General features: G+C 57.7%; 2 protein-coding genes across 5 annotated transcripts; one reads left to right on the top strand and one right to left on the bottom strand.

Annotated features, from left to right (window-relative positions):
• The first annotated feature begins 126 nt into the window (after window positions 1–126).
• Window positions 127–9404, top strand: DHX38 (DEAH-box helicase 38). The gene is made up of 26 exons (XM_027733401.2): window positions 127–636; window positions 875–1062; window positions 1220–1324; window positions 1648–1813; window positions 1926–2044; window positions 2164–2240; window positions 2326–2481; window positions 3132–3293; window positions 3370–3477; window positions 4018–4130; window positions 4233–4370; window positions 4594–4780; window positions 4871–5056; window positions 5491–5631; window positions 5789–5899; window positions 5972–6088; window positions 6320–6427; window positions 6521–6633; window positions 7137–7345; window positions 7431–7585; window positions 7677–7832; window positions 7908–8042; window positions 8121–8246; window positions 8653–8748; window positions 8886–9007; window positions 9128–9404. The coding sequence occupies exons 1-26, from the start codon at window positions 314–316 to the stop codon at window positions 9210–9212; spliced, it is 3702 nt and encodes a 1233-aa protein (XP_027589202.2). The 5' UTR covers window positions 127–313; the 3' UTR covers window positions 9213–9404.
• LOC113994402 (tropomyosin-like) lies at window positions 9350–13429 on the bottom strand. Of its 4 annotated transcripts, none has more exons than XM_039386169.1 (8): window positions 12705–13429; window positions 12308–12393; window positions 11582–11815; window positions 10800–10928; window positions 10339–10500; window positions 10067–10228; window positions 9714–9974; window positions 9350–9512 (listed from the first exon to the last, which is right to left on the bottom strand). In XM_039386169.1, the coding sequence occupies exons 1-7, from the start codon at window positions 12730–12732 to the stop codon at window positions 9744–9746; spliced, it is 1032 nt and encodes a 343-aa protein (XP_039242103.1). In that variant the 5' UTR covers window positions 12733–13429; the 3' UTR covers window positions 9350–9512; window positions 9714–9743. The 4 variants fall into 4 exon arrangements, with proteins under 4 accessions (XP_039242103.1, XP_039242102.1, XP_027589219.1 ...); XM_039386168.1 differs by having other exon boundaries at window positions 11567–11815; window positions 12705–13427; XM_027733418.2 differs by having other exon boundaries at window positions 11567–11815; window positions 12308–12384; window positions 12714–13425.
• Window positions 13430–18201: the final 4772 nt, after the last annotated feature.

Raw genomic sequence — 18201 nt, 5'->3', positions numbered from 1 at the left:
CCCCGGGCTGCCGCCGCCGGTCCCGCCCGTCCGTAACTCCCCGCTGCCTCGGCGGCCACGTGACCCCGCGGGCGTTCCCCACGCCGGAAGTCCGCCAGGAGCGGTAGCGCGTCTTGCCCAGCGGTGTTTTCACCCTGCGGTGGCGGCGCTCCCATAGGCCCTGGCCGCTGTGTCTATGGTGCGTGTGGCTAGAGCGGCTCCTCCCGCGGAGCACTGTGGGGCGGCCATGGCGGCGCTCGGGGAGCTGGGTTACGGTCGCTGAGGAAGCTGCGGGCGGTGCCGGCGGCGGGGCCCGGGCGGCGCTGCGGCCGCGATGGCCGCGGCGAGCGAGGAGTCGCTGCACCGGCTGTCGGGGACGAGCCCGGACGGCGAGGCGGGCGGGCTGGTGCTGCGGGCGCAGGGCGCCGAACAGCACATCTTCAAGGCGCCGGCCCCGCGCACCTCCCTGCTGGGCCTGGACGTGCTGGCGGCGCAGAAGCGGCGAGAGCGCCAGGAGGAGGAGGCCGGAGGGAAGCGATCCCGGGTCGCATCCTACAAAGACTGGGAAGAGGGTCGTGACGAGGCGGGCAGCGCCGAGGAGGAGGACGAGGAAGAGGATGAAGACGACCGGAGCAGCCGCAAAGCTCGCAGGAACAGGTGGGGTCTGCGGGGGTTTCCTGATGCCCGCGGAGGTCGCTCCCGGCCGGGAAGGGAGCGGGGGGCGAGCACAGGCGGTGTCACGGGGCTGCGGCCTCCGGCGTGGCAGAGACGGAGGCCTGAGGGGGACTGCGGGCCACTATGACAGAGCTTGAAACTGGAGCCGTACGAGACCAGCTGAAAGGCAGCTACTGCTCAGCACTCCTGAGGGTTTCTTCTTTCTGCTCTGCCTGCCCAGGCATTACCGCTCCGTCCACGTGGAGACACCTTCATACACAGGGGGTGTCAGCGAGGAGTTTTGGGAACGCAGCCGGCAGCGGGAGAGAGAGCGTCGGGAACACGGAGTCTTTGCCTCCTCCAAGGAGGAGAAGGAACGGAAGAAGGAACGCAGCAGGGAGCGGGACCACGATCGTAAACGGGACCGTGGTAACTGCTCAGAGACCTTTGTGGTGCTTCTTGGTTTGGGTCTGGGCTTGTCCTGCCGCCTGTTTGTAGTTCTTAGCTAACGTTTGTGGTGATTTCTCCAGCAGACTTGGGAAGCTTGTTTGTGTAATAGGCACCTGATCCTACTTTGTTTTCACAGAGGAGCGGGACAGGAGTCGTCACAGCAGCAGATCGGAAAGGGATGGCTCGTCAGAACGGAGCAGCAGGAGGAGTGAACCTGAGAGCCCCCGACATCGGCCCAAAGGTGGGAGTGGGACCCGGTAGAGCTCTTGTGTGAGACTTAACAGGGAGGGGTTTGGTTTTTTTTTTTGCTTCCTGCTGGTTGTGTAAGGACAGAGATGTGTGAAAATCAGGCAGATCTCTGCCGAGTGGGGTCTGTTCTGGGTCTGTGTGATGAAAATGTGGCCCTTTGGCAATTCCTTGGAATCACTGGGTCAGCCCCTGCCCTTAGAGGGAGGGAAAATGAATACTCTCTCTCCCTGCTCCTTGCTAGAAGGTGTTAGGTGGCTCCAGTTGCTCGGGGCCGCTGTTGGAACATCAGGTGTCAAACCCCACCTCCTCTACCAGATGCAGCCACACCATCTCGCTCCAGCTGGGAGGAAGATGATGGTGGCTACAGCAGTACCCGTCGCTCACAGTGGGAATCTCCCTCACCCACGCCTTCCTATCGGGACTCGGAGCGCAGCCACCGGCCATCGTCACTGCGGGACACGGACCGGCGGGAACGGGACAGGTACCAGTGCCTGGGGTAGGACTGTGAGCTGTGGGGCTGCAGAAGGGGGACAGTGTGCTTGTGAGCAGCGCTGAGCTGTGACACCAGTTCCTCACTCCTGCTCTGTTTTCAGGTCTGTGAGGAGCAGGTACTCAGACAAGACGCCATTGCCCACCCCGTCGTACAAATACAATGAGTGGGCTGACGACAGGAAGCACCTCGGAGCCACACCACGGCTGTCCCGAGGGAGAGGTGAGGAGCCTGGGCTGGGCTGCCCAGGGTGGGCAGTGCGGAATCCCTTTCCCTGCGGCACAGGGTCAGCTCTGTGGGGTTTCCTTGGGAGCGTTCTGGACCAACTGGCACACCTGCAGGGCGGCGCGCAGACGGCGAGGAGGGCATCGCCTTTGAGACAGAGGAGGAGCGGCAGCAGTGGGAGGATGACCAGCGGGTGAGAGCCAAGGGCAGGCGAGGGGCTTGGGGCCGCCGGGCTGTGGGGACGGGCAGAGCTGAGTGCTGCACCTCTCCCTTCCCAGCAAGCTGACCGGGACTGGTACATGATGGATGAGGGCTATGATGAGTTTCACAACCCCTTGGCCTACTCCTCTGAGGAGTACGTGAAGAAGCGCGAGCAGCACTTACACAAGCAGAGGCAGAAGCGGATCTCAGCACAGCGGCGGCAGATCAATGAGGTAGGGCCAAGATGTGGGGTTGGCTGCTCTGAACACGTGGGGTTGGCTGCCCCTTGGGAGACCATGGGCTGAGCCCTTGCTGTTAAGTGGAGAAGGACACTCTTGGTCCTGGCCCAAGCTGAGGGAGGGCTCACAGGGAAACTGTGATTGTGTCCCTCTGGAAATTCCAGCTCTGCATCTCTTGTGTGGGCAGAATTTGCAGTTCAAGTGGTTGGTGGATTGCAGTTCCAAGGCAGCAGGAGTGCAAAGGGCTGTGCTCCTGTTGTTATGGGTGTGAGGTACATTTACTAGTATTGTCCACTATTGGCCCAGTGGATGCTGGGGGCAGCTGCCCTCAGCACACGAGCGGGACTATGTCCAGGCTTCTTCGCGTATTCTGAGTGGTATGGGGGCCTTGTGGGCAGTGTCTGTCCTGCATTTCCTTGGAGGCAGTCCTGTTGACCACGTGGCTCGCGTGGCCAGTCTGTTTCTTGTACTCTACTTCCAGTTATTGTTTCTTCCCTCATGCCTACTTTCAGGCTCCCTAGGTTGGAACCATCAGTTCCATCCTGTTGCCAGTGTGGCGCCCAGGCCCGAGCTCAGTGTTCTGGTGTGATCTCTGGGACTTTCTGTGAGTCTTCTGTGTGTTTATGGTATGTTGTTTCTTGCAGGATAACGAGCGCTGGGAGACGAATCGCATGCTGACCAGTGGTGTGGTTCATCGGATTGAAGTGGATGAAGATTTTGAAGAGGATAACTCCGCTAAAGTTCACTTGTTGGTGCACAACCTCGTACCTCCTTTCCTGGATGGAAGGATTGTCTTCACCAAGCAGGTAGAGGCTGCAGCTGAAGGTGCTGATGGCTGCACGTGTGAGCCCTTTGTACTGAAGCAATGCCTCCTCCCTCCAGCCAGAGCCAGTCATCCCTGTGAAGGATGCCACCTCGGATTTGGCCATCATAGCCCGGAAAGGCAGCCAGCTGGTGCGCAAGCACAGGGAGCAGAAGGAGCGTAAGAGGGTATGCTGTGACCTTTTGGCTTACTGCCCACTGTACATGTTAGGTAGTGCCTCACAGTCTTGTTTGGACTCTGCAGAATTCGGGCTTTGGCAGCAGTGATGATAAGGAGTTCATATTTTTGTAACTTGGGACATCTTGGCAGCCCAGCTCACTGCATTGCCTCATAGCAGCTACTGTGCTGTGATTGCCTTGGGCACTGCCTGGGACATGAATCACTGTGCACTTGTGCAGAGGAGGCTGATCCAAAGGACATTTGAATTGTGGAAGAAGAAAGCAGATGGAAGAATGCCAGTCAGCTTAGGGACAGTCAGCAGGCAGTATGGTAGCAGTATGGTGTACTATTTTCTTAGGAGGCGGTTACTCATCCTGTGCCTGTATCCATAGCAGTGTCTTAAAACTCTGCTCCAATTCATTTGGAAGAGGGAGACCTGATGAAGAGTGGGATGTGCATTCTGCATTGGGAAATTGTGGGACCTAGGCTTATAACTAGGATTGTCTGTGCTTCTTGTGGTAAAGTTATGCTGCTCTCTATCTTTCCAGGCACAGCACAAGCACTGGGAGCTGGCAGGCACTAAATTGGGAGACATTATGGGGATCAAGAAAGAGGAGGAGAAGGATGAGATGGTGACGGAAGATGGCAAAGTGGATTACAAGTAGGGACTTGCTCTGAATTACTGTGTTCAGCTGGTGATGGGGGCTGTGGGTATAGCAGAGTGTGTGGAGAAGCAGCTTCAGGACTTGTGATGTGTCCTTAGGACTGAGCAGAAGTTTGCTGAACACATGAAAGAGAAAAGTGAAGCCAGCAGTGAGTTTGCCAAGAAGAAATCAATCCTGGAGCAGAGACAATACCTGCCTATCTTTGCTGTGCAGCAGGAACTGCTCTCCATCCTCAGGTATGGCTGCCAGGGCGTCCCCAGGACATTGGCCTACATTTGGGAACCCAAGTGAGGAATTCTCCTAGACTCGTGGCTGTTTGGAAACTGTATTCTTGGGGAACAAACCGCACTGCTGTCCGTGGGTGATGGCAGCTCCTGCCTGAGCAGGATGACACTTGACTGGCGAACACAAAAACTTTTCTTTGTGGTGTACGAAGAAATACTTTTTCTCTTTCCTCAGAGACAACAGCATTGTGATTGTGGTAGGGGAGACGGGGAGTGGGAAGACGACTCAGCTGACACAGTACCTGCACGAGGATGGCTACACTGACTACGGCATGATCGGCTGCACCCAGCCCCGCAGAGTGGCCGCAATGTCGGTGGCCAAGCGGGTCAGTGAGGAGATGGGTGTCCGTCTGGGGGAGGAGGTGAGTCTGGCAGAGGGTGCAGGGGTACCACCCAATGACAGTGAGTTCATGGGGCTGTTGGAAGACTTGCTGGTATCTCTGCCTTCCCAGGTGGGCTATGCCATCCGTTTTGAGGACTGCACGTCCGAGAACACAGTAATCAAGTACATGACAGATGGGATCCTCCTCCGTGAGTCACTGAGGGAGGCTGACCTGGACAACTACAGTGCTATCATCATGGATGAGGCTCATGAGCGCTCACTCAACACTGATGTGCTCTTCGGGCTGCTTCGGGAGGTGTGTGTGAGCCTGGGCTAGAAGACAGCAGCGTGGGGCAATTTGAGCAGAGTATTGGCAGGGACAGCCCTTTTCTGCCAGGTCTGGGAGAGGGAAGCAGAGCTGTCATGTCTCTGTCTTGCACTTGCTGCTCCAGTATCTGGGTTCCTGGTTCTGGAGGGTTAAATCTTCCCTGGTGCTGCCAGAGTCTCACTGACTGAGTGTCAGAACTCTCAGTACAGAGATCTTTGCTGGCTTAAGGCTTCCCGGACCAAGGTTGGTGGGTCTTTTTAACTGCGCAGATCATACAGCACCTGTGCTCCCTGGCATGAGTTGCCAGTGCCTCTGTAGACAGCAGAAGCTCTGTCCTGTGCCATTGTCTCAGTAAGAATGGAAGCAGCCCACAGCCATGCACAAATACCCCTTCCTTATTGTTCCTTTCATCTGCTTTCTAGGTAGTGGCCCGACGCTCAGATCTGAAGCTTGTTGTCACCTCGGCCACCATGGATGCAGATAAGTTTGCCTCCTTCTTTGGGAACGTTCCAATTTTCCACATTCCTGGGCGCACTTTCCCTGTGGATATTCTTTTTAGCAAGGTATGGTCAGTGTTGTGGAGGGAAGTACTGTTGTGACAGGAGGGGGTTGTGACCTGGATGTGCTGTACTCTGGGGTGGACACACAGGACAGGGGAGGAGTGGCCATAGTGTGCTGCACACAGGACAGGCCCTTGTTAACCTGAGCTCTGCCTTTCAGACCCCACAGGAGGATTATGTGGAGGCTGCAGTGAAACAAGCCCTGCAGGTCCACTTGTCTGGTGCTCCTGGAGACATCCTCGTCTTCATGCCTGGCCAGGAGGACATTGAGGTGAGCTGGAAGGGCAGGCACTGTCCTACCCCCTTGTTTCAATCTGATGCTTATGCCCCTCTTTGTGTTTAGGTGACCTCAGAGCAGATTGTGGAGCACCTTGAGGAGCTGGAGAAGGCTCCTGCTCTTGCTGTACTGCCAATCTATTCTCAGCTGCCCTCGGACTTGCAGGCCAAGATCTTCCAGAAGGTGCTGATGTGTGCTCTGTGATAGGGGTGGGGACAGGGAAAAGTGGAGCAGGAGGCAGTACAGAGCAGGAGGGAGGGGTGCAGACATGTCTCTGTATTCAATGTGGAGGGTGAGAGAAAGCATGTGCCCCCTTCCACCTGTCACTTGGGGCTCTGTATTGCTGCTCCACGCTCCTCCCCAGGGGAGCAGAGCCTTGCCCGGGGGTGTGACTGATGTGTAGTGTGCTTGCAGGCTCCCGACGGGGTCAGGAAGTGCATCGTTGCCACTAACATTGCAGAGACCTCACTGACAGTGGATGGCATCATGTTTGTGATTGACTCTGGCTACTGCAAGTTGAAGGTCAGCCAGAATTTCCTGTACTATCTGTGATCTCTGCTGCATTTGTGATCCAGCCTTCCTCTTACTTCCATCTGATCTTCTTGTGGCCTGCAGGTTTTCAACCCCCGCATAGGCATGGACGCGCTGCAGATCTACCCCATCAGTCAGGCCAATGCCAATCAGAGGGCAGGCCGAGCTGGCCGGACAGGCCCAGGCCACTGCTTCAGGTAGGCACATCACTGGTGTTCCTATTCCTTTTGTATCCCGAGCTTGGCATCAAGTTACCTATGTTTTTGCTCACTGGAGCTGTTCATTATCTTGAACTCTGGGGGGATGTGGGCAATAGGCAGCCCTGAAGGACTCCTCCTTGGGACCCAGTTCTCTGCAGAGAAAAGGATGTGCTCCAGCTTCTTCCTGTGCCCATCTGCACTTGTGGCTGTTCCGCCCTGGATGCTGTCAGGATAGCAGCCAAGTCAAAGGCCTTTCCAGGCTTTGCTCTGAGACCAGGGAAGGGCTGTGCTTGGGTGGGTGCTGTGCTGCAGCCCAAACACCCTGATGTGCTGGGGAGGACACGCTTTGGCTGGGGTAGAGGTGCCCCCCAGGGTCCTGCTGTCTGGGTGCAGGGTTGCTGCCTTGTGCCATGCCAGGCTGGGCTGGGCAGAGGCTGGCAAGTCTGTAAGAAACACAGTGGCCAGAACAGGAGGAGCATGCTCTTGGCATCTGTTCCCAGGCTCTACACCCAGAGTGCTTACAAGAATGAGCTGCTGACAACCACGGTGCCTGAGATCCAGCGCACCAACCTCGCCAACGTAGTGCTCTTGCTCAAGTCCCTGGGTGTGCAGGACCTGCTACAGTTCCACTTCATGGATCCACCCCCTGAGGACAACATGTTGAACTCCATGTACCAGCTGTGGATCCTGGGGGCCCTGGATAACACAGGTATTGGCTGCTGAGGCAAGCTGCCAGCACATGGAACTGGGACCTGCCCAGCTGCTGATCAGTGGTCCCTGTGCTGTTCCTACAGGTGGTCTGACCTCAACGGGACGTCTCATGGTGGAGTTCCCACTGGACCCTGCGCTCTCCAAAATGCTCATAGTCTCCTGTGACATGGGTTGCAGCTCTGAGATCTTGCTTGTTGTCTCCATGTTGTCTGTGCCTGCCATCTTTTACCGTCCTAAGGTACCCGTTTCATTCCAGCAGCTTGGGGCGTTTCCCTGCTTGGGGCCCTGCTTTTTCCTTGACTAGTCTGTGTTCTTTGCTCACCCTTCAGGGCCGAGAGGAGGAGAGTGACCAAGTGCGGGAGAAATTTGCTGTTCCAGAGAGCGATCACTTGACTTACCTGAATGTTTACCTGCAGTGGAAAAACAACAGCTATTCTACCCTGTGGTGCAATCAGCACTTCATCCATGCCAAGGCCATGCGGAAGGTGAGGCTGTGGCCATGAGCCTGGGGGAAGGAGCCTTGTGCAGGAGAGGGCTCTGACTAGCACACACCTTTGCAGGTGCGGGAGGTGCGTGCCCAGCTCAAGGACATTATGGTGCAGCAACGGATGAGCCTGGCGTCCTGTGGTACGGACTGGGATGTTGTCAGGAAGTGCATCTGTGCTGCATATTTCCATCAGGCTGCAAAGCTGAAGGTGAGAGGTGTTTGAGCTGCCTGGGGGCTGTGAGGTCCTGCCTGGGAACAGGTGAGCTAAGCACACTTGTTTTTGCAGGGCATTGGGGAGTACGTGAACATCCGCACAGGCATGCCCTGCCACCTGCACCCCACGAGCTCTCTGTTTGGCATGGGCTACACACCAGACTACATTGTGTATCACGAATTGGTTATGACCACAAAGGTGAGCTTGAGCTGAGGGCTGCCAGGAAGGGGTGACAAGTGCTCCAAGGGAGATGGGAGGGCTTTGCTGTGAGACTGGAATCTGCCTGAGTGGCAGTTCTCAGCCTTTCCCATCTGTACCAACTAGGCACATCTGTGTCATCTGCAGGGTCCTATTTGTCTCTTTCCCACTATTTTTCCCTGGCCTCTGTGGGACATGTTTGAACCTCCTTGTGGTCTCACCAAATCTAACCCATAGCAGGGGGCCCTCTGAGGCCAGGAGGAATTGTCTGGAAGGGGTATGGTTCCAGCCTGAGAAGTGCCATCAGCAAGTGGGGGAGAAAGGGAGCTGCCATGGCTCTGTGCATAGTGCCCAGGCCCCCAAGAGTACCATCCTGCTACCCTGGTCTTCCCTTCTGTCCCTGCAGGAATACATGCAGTGTGTCACTGCTGTGGATGGAGAGTGGCTGGCAGAGCTGGGCCCCATGTTCTACAGTATCAAACATGCTGGCAAGTCACGCCAGGTAAGTCTTTTGTTCAGGATGAGCTGGCAGATGGTAGACCCATTGTGTGCCTATTCTATTGCTGTGTGTGTGTGTTTTGACATGGAGGGAACAGGCCATCCCTCTCTTGTCCCTGACCTGCTGCTGCCTTGCTCCAGGAGAACCGCCGCCGTGCCAAGGAGGAAGTGTCTGCCATGGAGGAGGAGATGGCTTTGGCGGAGGAGCAGCTGCGTGCCCGCCGGGAGGAGCAGGAGCGTCGTAACCCACTGGGCAGTGCAAGGTGGGTGCTGGCCCTGCCTGGCCATGGCTTGCCTGCATGAAGCATCCCAGCTTCCTCATGGGCATTCTGGTGCAGCGAAAGGTTGCATTTTCCATTAATCACCCTTGTCGTCTCTGACAGATCTACTAAAATCTACACCCCTGGGCGGAAGGAGCAGGGGGAGCCCCTGACGCCACGACGCACCCCAGCCCGCTTTGGCCTCTGAGATGGCAGTACCTGTTGCTTTGAGACTTAAGGACTTCTGGGAGCAGCTGAGTCTCAGGAGAGTTCCCAACTCCCCTGATCACTGTATTCTATGAGAGGCCACAGCTTGTGGCCCAGGAAGGCTTTGGTTCTTGGCACTAATTTTGCTACAGAACAGAAAGAATTTTATTTGTTTAAAGGTTGTCAGTCTTAATCCTTGCTTTCTTTTGTGCTGCTTCTTGTCCCAGAGGCAAGTATTGGGTGGAGGCAGCTCTGCAGAATTGTGCAAGGCTGGTGCTGTCAAGTTGTTGCCCTGTAGAACCTGGAACAAGGCACAGAATTTCAGTGACCTGAAGGACAAATACAGCCTGTCCCTGTTTCAACCCCGGCCCATACTCATGCAAAGGCAGTTCCCCCACAGCCCATGCCCTTGGCAGGTAGCTTGTGCCCAGCTGTCCCTGCACACCTGGGACTGTTGGCCCAGCCCTGTTTCAGGCCAGGCTGTGCAAGGGATTCTGCTCACTTTTTCAGCTGCTGACACTTGTGGGGCTGCTCAGGTGTTCTGACTGTGAGGTGTGGGTTCTCCTGCATCCTGCCTGGCGTGTCTTGAATGCCTGTTTGTATCCTCCACCTGCTCTGTCACCTTGCTGAGCTCTTCCATAAGGAAAGCCAGCTCCACCTTGCAGACAACCAGCTCCTCTTCTCGCAGAGCCAGAGCTCTCTCACTGTCCACATGTAGCTGCTGCCAGTGTTGGGCTTGTCTGCTCAGGTCCTGCAGCCTCTCCTGGAGGGAGTAGACATGCCAGTGGCACAGTGAGAGAGATGGGCTGAGGACAGACTCCTGGTGCCCCACAGGAAGGCTTGAGACATCCTTACCTCCGGCTTGCTCTGTTGCTGAGAACTCTTCCTCAGCCCCTGATGGAGCTGCTGCCGTTGTGTCTTATGGACTGCGATCTTTTTCTCCTGCTTGGTGCTCTCTCGCCGGGCTTGGGCCAGTTCTTCTTGCAGGTTGGCTGTGTCCTGCACCTGCCCGCAAAGCTGTGGGGCAGGGAGAGTGGTTGGCTACACCATGGGCAGGCTGAGCGTCTCCTGGAGGCAGGAGAGGGCTCTGGCACTGAGGCTGCATCCCTGTCCTGCCCTGCCCTCACCTGTTGCTGCAGCTCTACCACTTCTTGGTGTGGGCCTTGGATGGTCTCCTCGGCTCCACTCAGCTGGTGCAGACTCTGCTGCTTCTGGGCCTCGGTGGCTCCCAACTGCTCCTGCAGCTGAGCTGGGCTGTGCTGCGGGCCCTGGTTCTCCTGTGTCCCCAGCTGCAGAGAAGGCAGTGCGTTGGTGGGTTGGCCTCGTGCTGTGTGCCCTTCCCTGGGCAGGGGCACAACTGCCCTCTTTGTGCCGCAGGGAGCTCTGAGCCAGCTGGTGCCCGGCTGTGTGAGGCAGTGGGGGAAAGCTGGCATTGCCACCGCCCGCCCTGCCCCAGGGTTTCTGGGGGAAGTGGAGCAGGGCTCAGCCCTGCAGCACGTTTTGGGACACTGGCTGTATTGGCTCCTGTGCCCCCCAGACTGCTTCCTCCCAGACTTGATGCAGTGGCTGGGGGGTTGCTGGCACTGACCTGCTCGAGCGGCTTTCTGCTCTCCACTGGGATATTGTGGCTGGTGACAGAATGGCTGTGGGCAGCCATGTTGGAGGTGACCTCTGTCTGCACCGCTTGGTCCTTCAGGTGGAGAGGTGCATCGCTGACCTGTGGGTATCCAGTAGGATGTGGGATCACCCTGTGCCCCTGCTGTGCAGAGCTGGGGCTGGAGGTGGAGCCACTTTGTGTCAACCCATGGACAGTGAGCTGTGGGGGAGGGCCTGTGGCAAAGGAATGTGGCCTGCACCAGGTGGGAGGCTGGAAGGCTGCTGGCTTCTGGCCCTCTCATCCCTGTGCAGCCCCCCCTGTTGTGGCAGTGTCCGCTGGACAGCCAGCAGCTCTAAATGGCCATCCTCATGGTCCCTGCCCTGTGATAGAGCATGGTCACAGGGAGAGTGGTGATCCCAGCTCACTGAGGAGGTTGCAGGCTGCAGCAGTGCCACCAGCCCTGGTACAGTGCCCAAGGTGTCAGTGGGGCCATGGGGGGCTGCAGTCTTCCAGCTCTGCTCAGCTGAGTGGACTGGGTTGTGCCAGCCATGCCTGCCCTGTGACTGTGCTGCTCTATACAGGGTGTGGTGCTACAGCCCTGTCCCTTGCATGGCTGGCAGGACATCCCCCACCCTCCCATGGGGGGTCACCAGCTGTTTGCACAGGCTGTGGGGCAGGCATGGTGCCTAGCCTGTTATGTGAAGGCAGTGGGGGACACATGCAGTTTGGCCTGCAGCTATTGTGCCCAGCAGTGGTACCTTGTCTATCAGCACCTGACACTGCTGCATCAGAGAGACCAAGTCCTGGTGCTCCTGCTCCATTTCACACTCCTGCTGCTGCAGCTGGGCCAGTCGCTTGCGGTTCACATCCCTGCAGAAGTCCAGGTCCCGCTGCAGTGCCTGTATCGTGGCCAGTACCTCAGCTGGCTCCAGCTCCTGCTGCTGTGTATCCTGGCATACTCTGGGCTCCCCAGGCTGTGGCTCCAGCACCAACGATTGCCTTTGGCTCTAGGACATAGTGTGAACAGCATCTGTCCAGCTTGCCACTGTGGCCAACCCATATTGCAGCTCCTGCCTGGGCAGACACCAGGGCTGGACAAGGCTGGCAGTCCTGATTTTGTGCAGAGCAGCAACAGAGCACATTGCTGATAGGTGGGTACAAGCCTACCCCCCCCCCGACAGCGTCACCCTGTCTGTGTGTGTGTGTGTGACCCACACAGCCCCCCCTGGGCTCACAAATGGCCAAGCCCCCAACACCACTGGCCCTCAGCACTGCAGTGACACCAGCATGAACTGTGGCACTGTGGGAAGCAGTGGTCGTGGGACCAGTGCAGCCACAGCAAGACTGGGTACCCCCAAGCCCTTGTGCTCTCCCCAGCCCTGGGGACAAGGTGTCTGGTGGCTTAGTCAAGGCTGGCCAAGGTCTCCTGTACCACCTGGCCACCATCCTGTGGCCACATGACCAGCAGCTGGGTGGAGCACAGGGTCAGCACTACTTACCTGGGGCTGCCAGGCCTCTGTCTCCTGCTGAAGCTGCTGGATGGAGTCCCTCAGCTCTGGTATTGTCTCTTCTGCCCCTGGTAGCCCTGTACAGTGATACCTTTGAACCCTCAGGCTGGCCCTGAGGTGCAGGAACCTCCCTGGATGTGTCACATTTTGGCCAATCCCTCACTGCTGGAAGGACCACAACAGGGGACAGGCCTTTCCTGTGACGCCAGACAACCCTCAGTCCCAGGCATGTCACCCAGCCCTGCCTGGGGCAGCCCCACCAGCCCATGGTATTGGCACTGCCGCTCCCCAGCAGGAGAGGCCGAGCATGGGACCCCTAGAAAAGCATGGTAGAGCTGTGCAGGACTGCAGCCCCCCCTCAGCAGCACCTGACCCCGCCACTACCCACAGTTCTCACCGCGGTCTTCCTGGGCCATGATCCTCCTCACCGCTCTGTGTCCCTAGCACGCTGTGGCACTTCCCTGTCTGCCACCATGAGGTCACCAGGTTCTGGGCATCATCCTCAGAACTGGGCCAGGGCACGGCAACACCCTCCTGCCATGGCGGGGCCTTGCCACCCTCACACTGCCCCTGCCCTGTCCTCAGGCTGTACTCAGCCTGCGGCTGGCCCCAGGACACGCCACAGGCCTGTGGCCAGGGCTGGGTGGCAGCAGGGTGAGCAGTGGTGCCACACTTGGGGCTGTGCCCTGGGACAGCCAGACACAGCAGCCTCCCCAGTGTGACCCCTCTGCTTCGCACCCTGTGCTCAGGGCAGGGCCGGGGAGACCCACTGCAGGGGCACGTCCTGGTGGAGCCACAGGCCACAGGCCCCAGCAGAGGCTGAGTGTGCCCAGAGAAGGCTGAGCGTGTGTGTGGCCGGTAGACTCGCCCTGCCTGGGGCCACTCCACAGTGCCCAGGTGCTCAGAGCAGCAGAGCGGGTCTCTGAGGGCCAGCAGCACCCTGAGTGTGGGCACAGACTTGCCGCTGGCCTGTGCCGGTGCCACAGGGCTCCCTGTGCTGTGTGCTGTCCCTTGCTGACATTCAGTGCAGTTTCACAGGTAAGTGTTTTAACTGGAAATTTCCAAGGCCAGGCTGGGCCCAGAAGGTGAATGCAGATGTACCATAATAGAAATCATCGGTTGCTATGACGACCTGCTCCACCAGCGGGTTGCAGCCACAGGCGGTGGGAGCAGGCGCAGCACCAACAGTTCTGCTAACAGGGCTGCTGACCCCCCCCGGCCAGAACACAACAATTTGACCATAATTTCTGCCAGTTGCAAGGGATTTCAGTCTTGTTCAGGCAGCGACAGCTGGGGCACAGAGCCTCCATGGGGCACAGAGCATCCTGGGGTACAGAGCCTCGTGCTGTGTGCTGTGCTGTGCCATGTTGCATTGTGCCATATGCAATGCCATGCTGCATTGTGCCAACACATGTGCCACACCGTGATGAGCTGTGGGCAGTGCCTGTCTGGAAGGGCTTGACCCTGCTCCAGCTCTCTATGAGCCTGTGGGGCAGCCCCGCAGCCCTGACCCACAGCTGCCCACCTAAGCTTGACTAGTGCTGAGGGGACAGGGTGGTCAAATTGGCCCCTCTGCTGGGTGAGCTGCAGTCCTGGGGGTGGGAGTTGTCTCACTTTAATTACTGCCGTAATGTTATTCTTTTCAGTGCCACGTTAATTGAAATTAAACAGCTGCCGCGTTCAGGCTGGGACAAAAGTGAATCCTTTTTCATTCCCCTCTGGTTTAATGAAGACTGACATGCTGGGAGAAAACAAAGGCGATCCTGCCGCTGCCTCTTGCTGGCACACACACACCAGCAATTACTGGGGACCCTGTGGGCCAGCAGAGACACCCTGGAGCACCCAACAGCTGCCAGCCCCAGGCAGCCCCATCCTGTGTCCCAGGGCGCTCCTACCCAAAGGGTCTGGCCAGGGGGATGCAGGGGATGGGACGTCCACAACATGGGGGATGCCAGCATGGAGGTCTCAGTGTCCAGAGTCCAGGCTTTCATTCTGTCTCTTAAGAAGCATCTGGCCACCAGCCATGCCCCAGTGTGGCCCCTCAGCCCCGCCATGCTGCCAAAGTCCTGCCATCCCTGTGAGCTCAGCTGGCTTCAGCCTCACAATGTTCACAGTCACCAACCGGCCCATGCAGCCCCTCAGCCTCAGCCAGGGCAGCAGGGTCAGCCCAGGTGGGTGCCACTCTCTAGCCTTAACCTTTTTTCTGTTTTAGGACCAGGAGTTTGCTTGTGATGCCATTCAGAACTTTAAAATATGCAAAATGAGGCACTGGTACAAACCTCATTAACACCCGCCTCCAACATCATTAAGATGTTTCCAAGAAAATTAATTGAGAGACTCATTAAAAATAAATTAAGAAAAATGTGTTGCAGAGCGCCTGCTCCGAGCTCGTAAATCACGGCTCAGAGCTCCAGGCCGCTGCACAGGCAATTAACGCCAGCCAATTTGTTTTATCCCGGCTGCGAAAATTAGAAAGCAGACATGGAGATTAGATTAGGGCTGTCTGTCAAGCGGAACTTGGAGTGAATATTTTAGGATACAAAATGGAAATCAGGAAAACAAAGCTGGGACTTCATTTGGGAGAGCTGGCGGGCAGGGGTGGGGGGAGGAGGGAGGTTTGGATGTTCTCTGTTCCGAGGACGGCGCCATGGCTGTGTGCTGATGATACCCATCTTGCGCTTCTGCCGCCGCCAGCTCCATCCTCGCCTGCTCCTCACCCGTCCTCCGTGGCTGCGCAGACGCCGACAGCCCCTCTTGGGGAGCGCGAGCTCGCAGTGAGAGCGCTCTGAGCTGCTGTGAGTGACACAGCCCAAGCCAACATGTCTCCCATGTGTGCCGATTACACACTTGGCTTAGCAAACACAGTGCAACTGCTTGGGGCTCCGTCAATTTTGGGCCATTGGTGCCCCTTTGTCCATCCCCAGCACCTTCCACCACAGCAGCTCAAACCACTTTATATTCAGGAACCGAACTGCAGGGCCTCTCTGCAAAACAAGTGTTCTGATCCCCATTTCACAAAGGGGAGCCAAAGGACTAGATGAGTTGAGGTCTTGCTTGTACCTACACTGCTTGTGAATGCACAAGCAGCTTGTGCAGCAGCAGCCACTGCACTGGCACATCCCAGTGGTGTGTGGGGCATGCCAGTGGCAGCTTGTGCAGCCAAATGTCCAGCCATGGTGGCAACATGGCCCTGGTGGCAGTGGGGGCCCACGTGCTCCCACTGCTCATGGTGCAGGGGGACCTTGGAACTTTGGGAAAGACATAGGGACTCTGGGAACTCTAGGAGAAGACATAGGCACTGCGTCAGCCTGCATGACTTAAATGATGCAGAGTGAGGGGTAATTTGGTCACACATCAGAATGTAACAGCGGAAAGTGGGAACAGAGCCGTTAGGAGGAGGCTCTTGGGTCAGCAGGTGAAAATGCATGCCAGTCTGATGGCTGAGACAAGCCAAACTGAAACTGGAGTACAGCACATGCAGGAGTGGTTACCTCTAGGCAGAACAAACTGGACAATGGGCCATCCACGGCCACTTGGAACCAAGTCTGGATGGTTTGTTTCCAGCTCTGCCCACCTGTGCCTGATCCCAAAGGAGACACTGATGTTGGTGGTCCCATGGTGGGGTGGGACACACTGAGTGAGGTCTTCACTGCCCCCCTGGTGCCCCGAGCTAGGGTCCCCATCCCTGGGCACCTCTGGGGTGCCCCAGGCTCCAGGTGAGCTATCTCAGACCTTGGGCTGGAGGTTGTGTGCAGGCTCCCAGCCTGCTCAGGGGGCTGTGCCTGAGCAGCAAGGGAGCTGAGGTCACCTGTATGTCACTGTCTGCAGGCTGGGGACCACAGTCACGGCCTGTGCCACTTGGGCCAAACTCCTGGAACACTCCTGTTTGCAGCTAAAATTTTCCATGTTGCGTTTTTGCGTAGAAATACATTTAATTCAGGTGTTTGATTAACCTCCTTTCAACTATTCCTGAGTTATGGAATAAGTGGAGAAGTTTTGCATGTAAAAGATTACTGGTATTAAAAATAATTGTAACCACAGGAAAAATAGCATACATTTTAGCTAGACTGGACTCCATCCTTCGGTAGCCCAACTCTGACCTCAGAATCATGTTTCGGGCCCCCTCCGTCAGCCTTTGCTGGGAAGGGGAAAGGAAAAATGAAAAAACGAAAGCCCAACCAACTATCCCAGGATTAGTGTGGGGAAGGGTCTGGAGAGCTCTGGAGAGCTGTGGGAGCAGCTCCATCCGGGACTGCTTGTGCATTTCAGTGACAAAACTGACAGAGATGACATGGCTGCTTGGCAGAGCCTGCTGTGGGATCGAGGAATTGTAGAAGGGTTGGGGTTGGAAGGGACTTTAAACTCATCTTGTTGCACCCCCTGCCATGGGCAGGGACACCTTCCACTAGACCAGGTTGCCCGGTCCAATCTGGCCTTGGACACTTTCAGGGATGGGGCAGTCACAGCTTCTCTGGGCAACCTGTGCCAGTGTTGGGCAGGGGCTGAGAGGGGACTGGGGATGAAAGGAAAGAAGAGAGTGAAAAAACCCAGGAGGCTCCGGGACAGGGGGTCCGGGCACGCGGGTGTGCCGGGATCTGGAGTTCTGGGGGTGTCCGGGGACAGCGGGGGGGTCCCGAGCTCTGCGGGCGGACGCACCGCGCAGGCGCGCGGACAGACCCCTCTCCCCGCGCCCGGCCCCCTCTCCCCGCGCCCGGCAGGGGTCGCTCTCGGCCCGCGCTGCGCTGCTCGCCCTGCTCGCGCTGGGGGCGGCTCCGCCCCGGCGGCCCCGGCACCTCAGGGGCACCTCAGGGGCACCTCAGGGGCACCTCAGGGGCACCTTCCGGCACCCCCCGAACCTCCTGGGCACCCCCCGGGCACCTTTGTTCCGCCGCAGTCCCGGTCGGGGCTGGGCGGCGCGCCGGGACCGCTGCCTGGGCCCGGGGTACCCGTGCGGGGATTCCCGGCGATTGGGGTGCCCGGTGCCCCCGCCGCAGCGCGACCGCAGCCTGTGGCCGGTGGAGGGCCAGCGGGTCCTGAAAGGGGAATGGGATTCGTGAATGGGATCAGCGTTTGCGTCGGTAGAATTTTAATGAACCTTGAAGCTTATTTCTGGGCGGTTTCAGTGACAATTCCCAGGTATTCCTGTTGGCAGGGAGCTGTACCCTGGCCCGACCCCTGCCCGTGCCCGGGGCACGCTCCTGTGTTTGGGATGAGGAACAGCAACAGCAATACCGGCAGCGTGGGCAGGGTCCACCGGGAGCGACAACAACTGGCACAGGCTTGCAGGCTTTGCATTCCGCACTGGGAATGATCTCATTATCCTTCCCGGGGTCTCGGCCAGCTACTTGAAAAATACTTATTAAAAAACCACGGCAGCTCTCGGGAGAGGGTCCTCGCCAGGAAATGGAGAGAGAACAAACTGGATGTGTATAAACAGAGCAGGGGGAAACAGCCACAGTGGCAAAAATGGGTCGGGACCTGCCTTGCTGTGTTCCCGGTGCAGACTGAGAGCCCAGGCCACGTCCCAGAGTGGACAGCAGTGCTTCGCGTCTCCTCTGTCCCTTCATCCGCCACTTGTTCCCATAAAAACTTGGAGTGGGGAATGTTGGTGCATGTGGGGGCCCACCCACTCCAGTCACACAGGAGCCAACCCTGTGACATTCCCATTGCTCAAACACAGGGTCACCTGGCTCATCCCCTCATCCTGCCTAGGCAGGGTCAGCCGGAGCAGGCTGCCCAGTGCTGGTTGGGTTTAAATGTCTCCCCCCAGGGCCAGGGGAAGGTGCAGAAGAGCACAGGAGTGACCCTGCAGGGGTGCAGCAGCCCCCAGGGCCACCTCCTGCCCACTGCCCACGTGCTGGCAGTGCTCTTGAGGCTGTTGTGTA

The sequence above is a fragment of the Pipra filicauda genome, unplaced genomic scaffold, assembly GCF_003945595.2.
Source record: "Pipra filicauda isolate LSUMZ 115617 unplaced genomic scaffold, ASM394559v2 scaffold46_size3722508_pilon, whole genome shotgun sequence".
Taxonomy (NCBI): domain Eukaryota; kingdom Metazoa; phylum Chordata; class Aves; order Passeriformes; family Pipridae; genus Pipra; species Pipra filicauda.
This window is presented reverse-complemented; position numbering and strand designations above follow the sequence as displayed.

Coding starts and splice junctions, on each gene's coding strand:
- DHX38 (XM_027733401.2), top strand. CDS start 314: ATGGCCGCGGCGAGCGAGGAGTCGCTGCACCGGCTGTCGGGGACGAGC. Junction 4,781..4,870: donor GTGTCCGTCTGGGGGAGGAG/GTGAGTCTGGCA, acceptor CTGCCTTCCCAG/GTGGGCTATGCCATCCGTTT. Junction 5,057..5,490: donor TCTTCGGGCTGCTTCGGGAG/GTGTGTGTGAGC, acceptor TCTGCTTTCTAG/GTAGTGGCCCGACGCTCAGA.
- LOC113994402 (XM_039386168.1), bottom strand. CDS start 12,732: ATGGCCCAGGAAGACCGCGGTGAGAACT. Junction 10,929..11,566: donor GTCAGGTGCTGATAGACAAG/GTACCACTGCTG, acceptor GGATACCCACAG/GTCAGCGATGCACCTCTCCA. Junction 10,501..10,799: donor GCAGAAAGCCGCTCGAGCAG/GTCAGTGCCAGC, acceptor CCTTCTCTGCAG/CTGGGGACACAGGAGAACCA.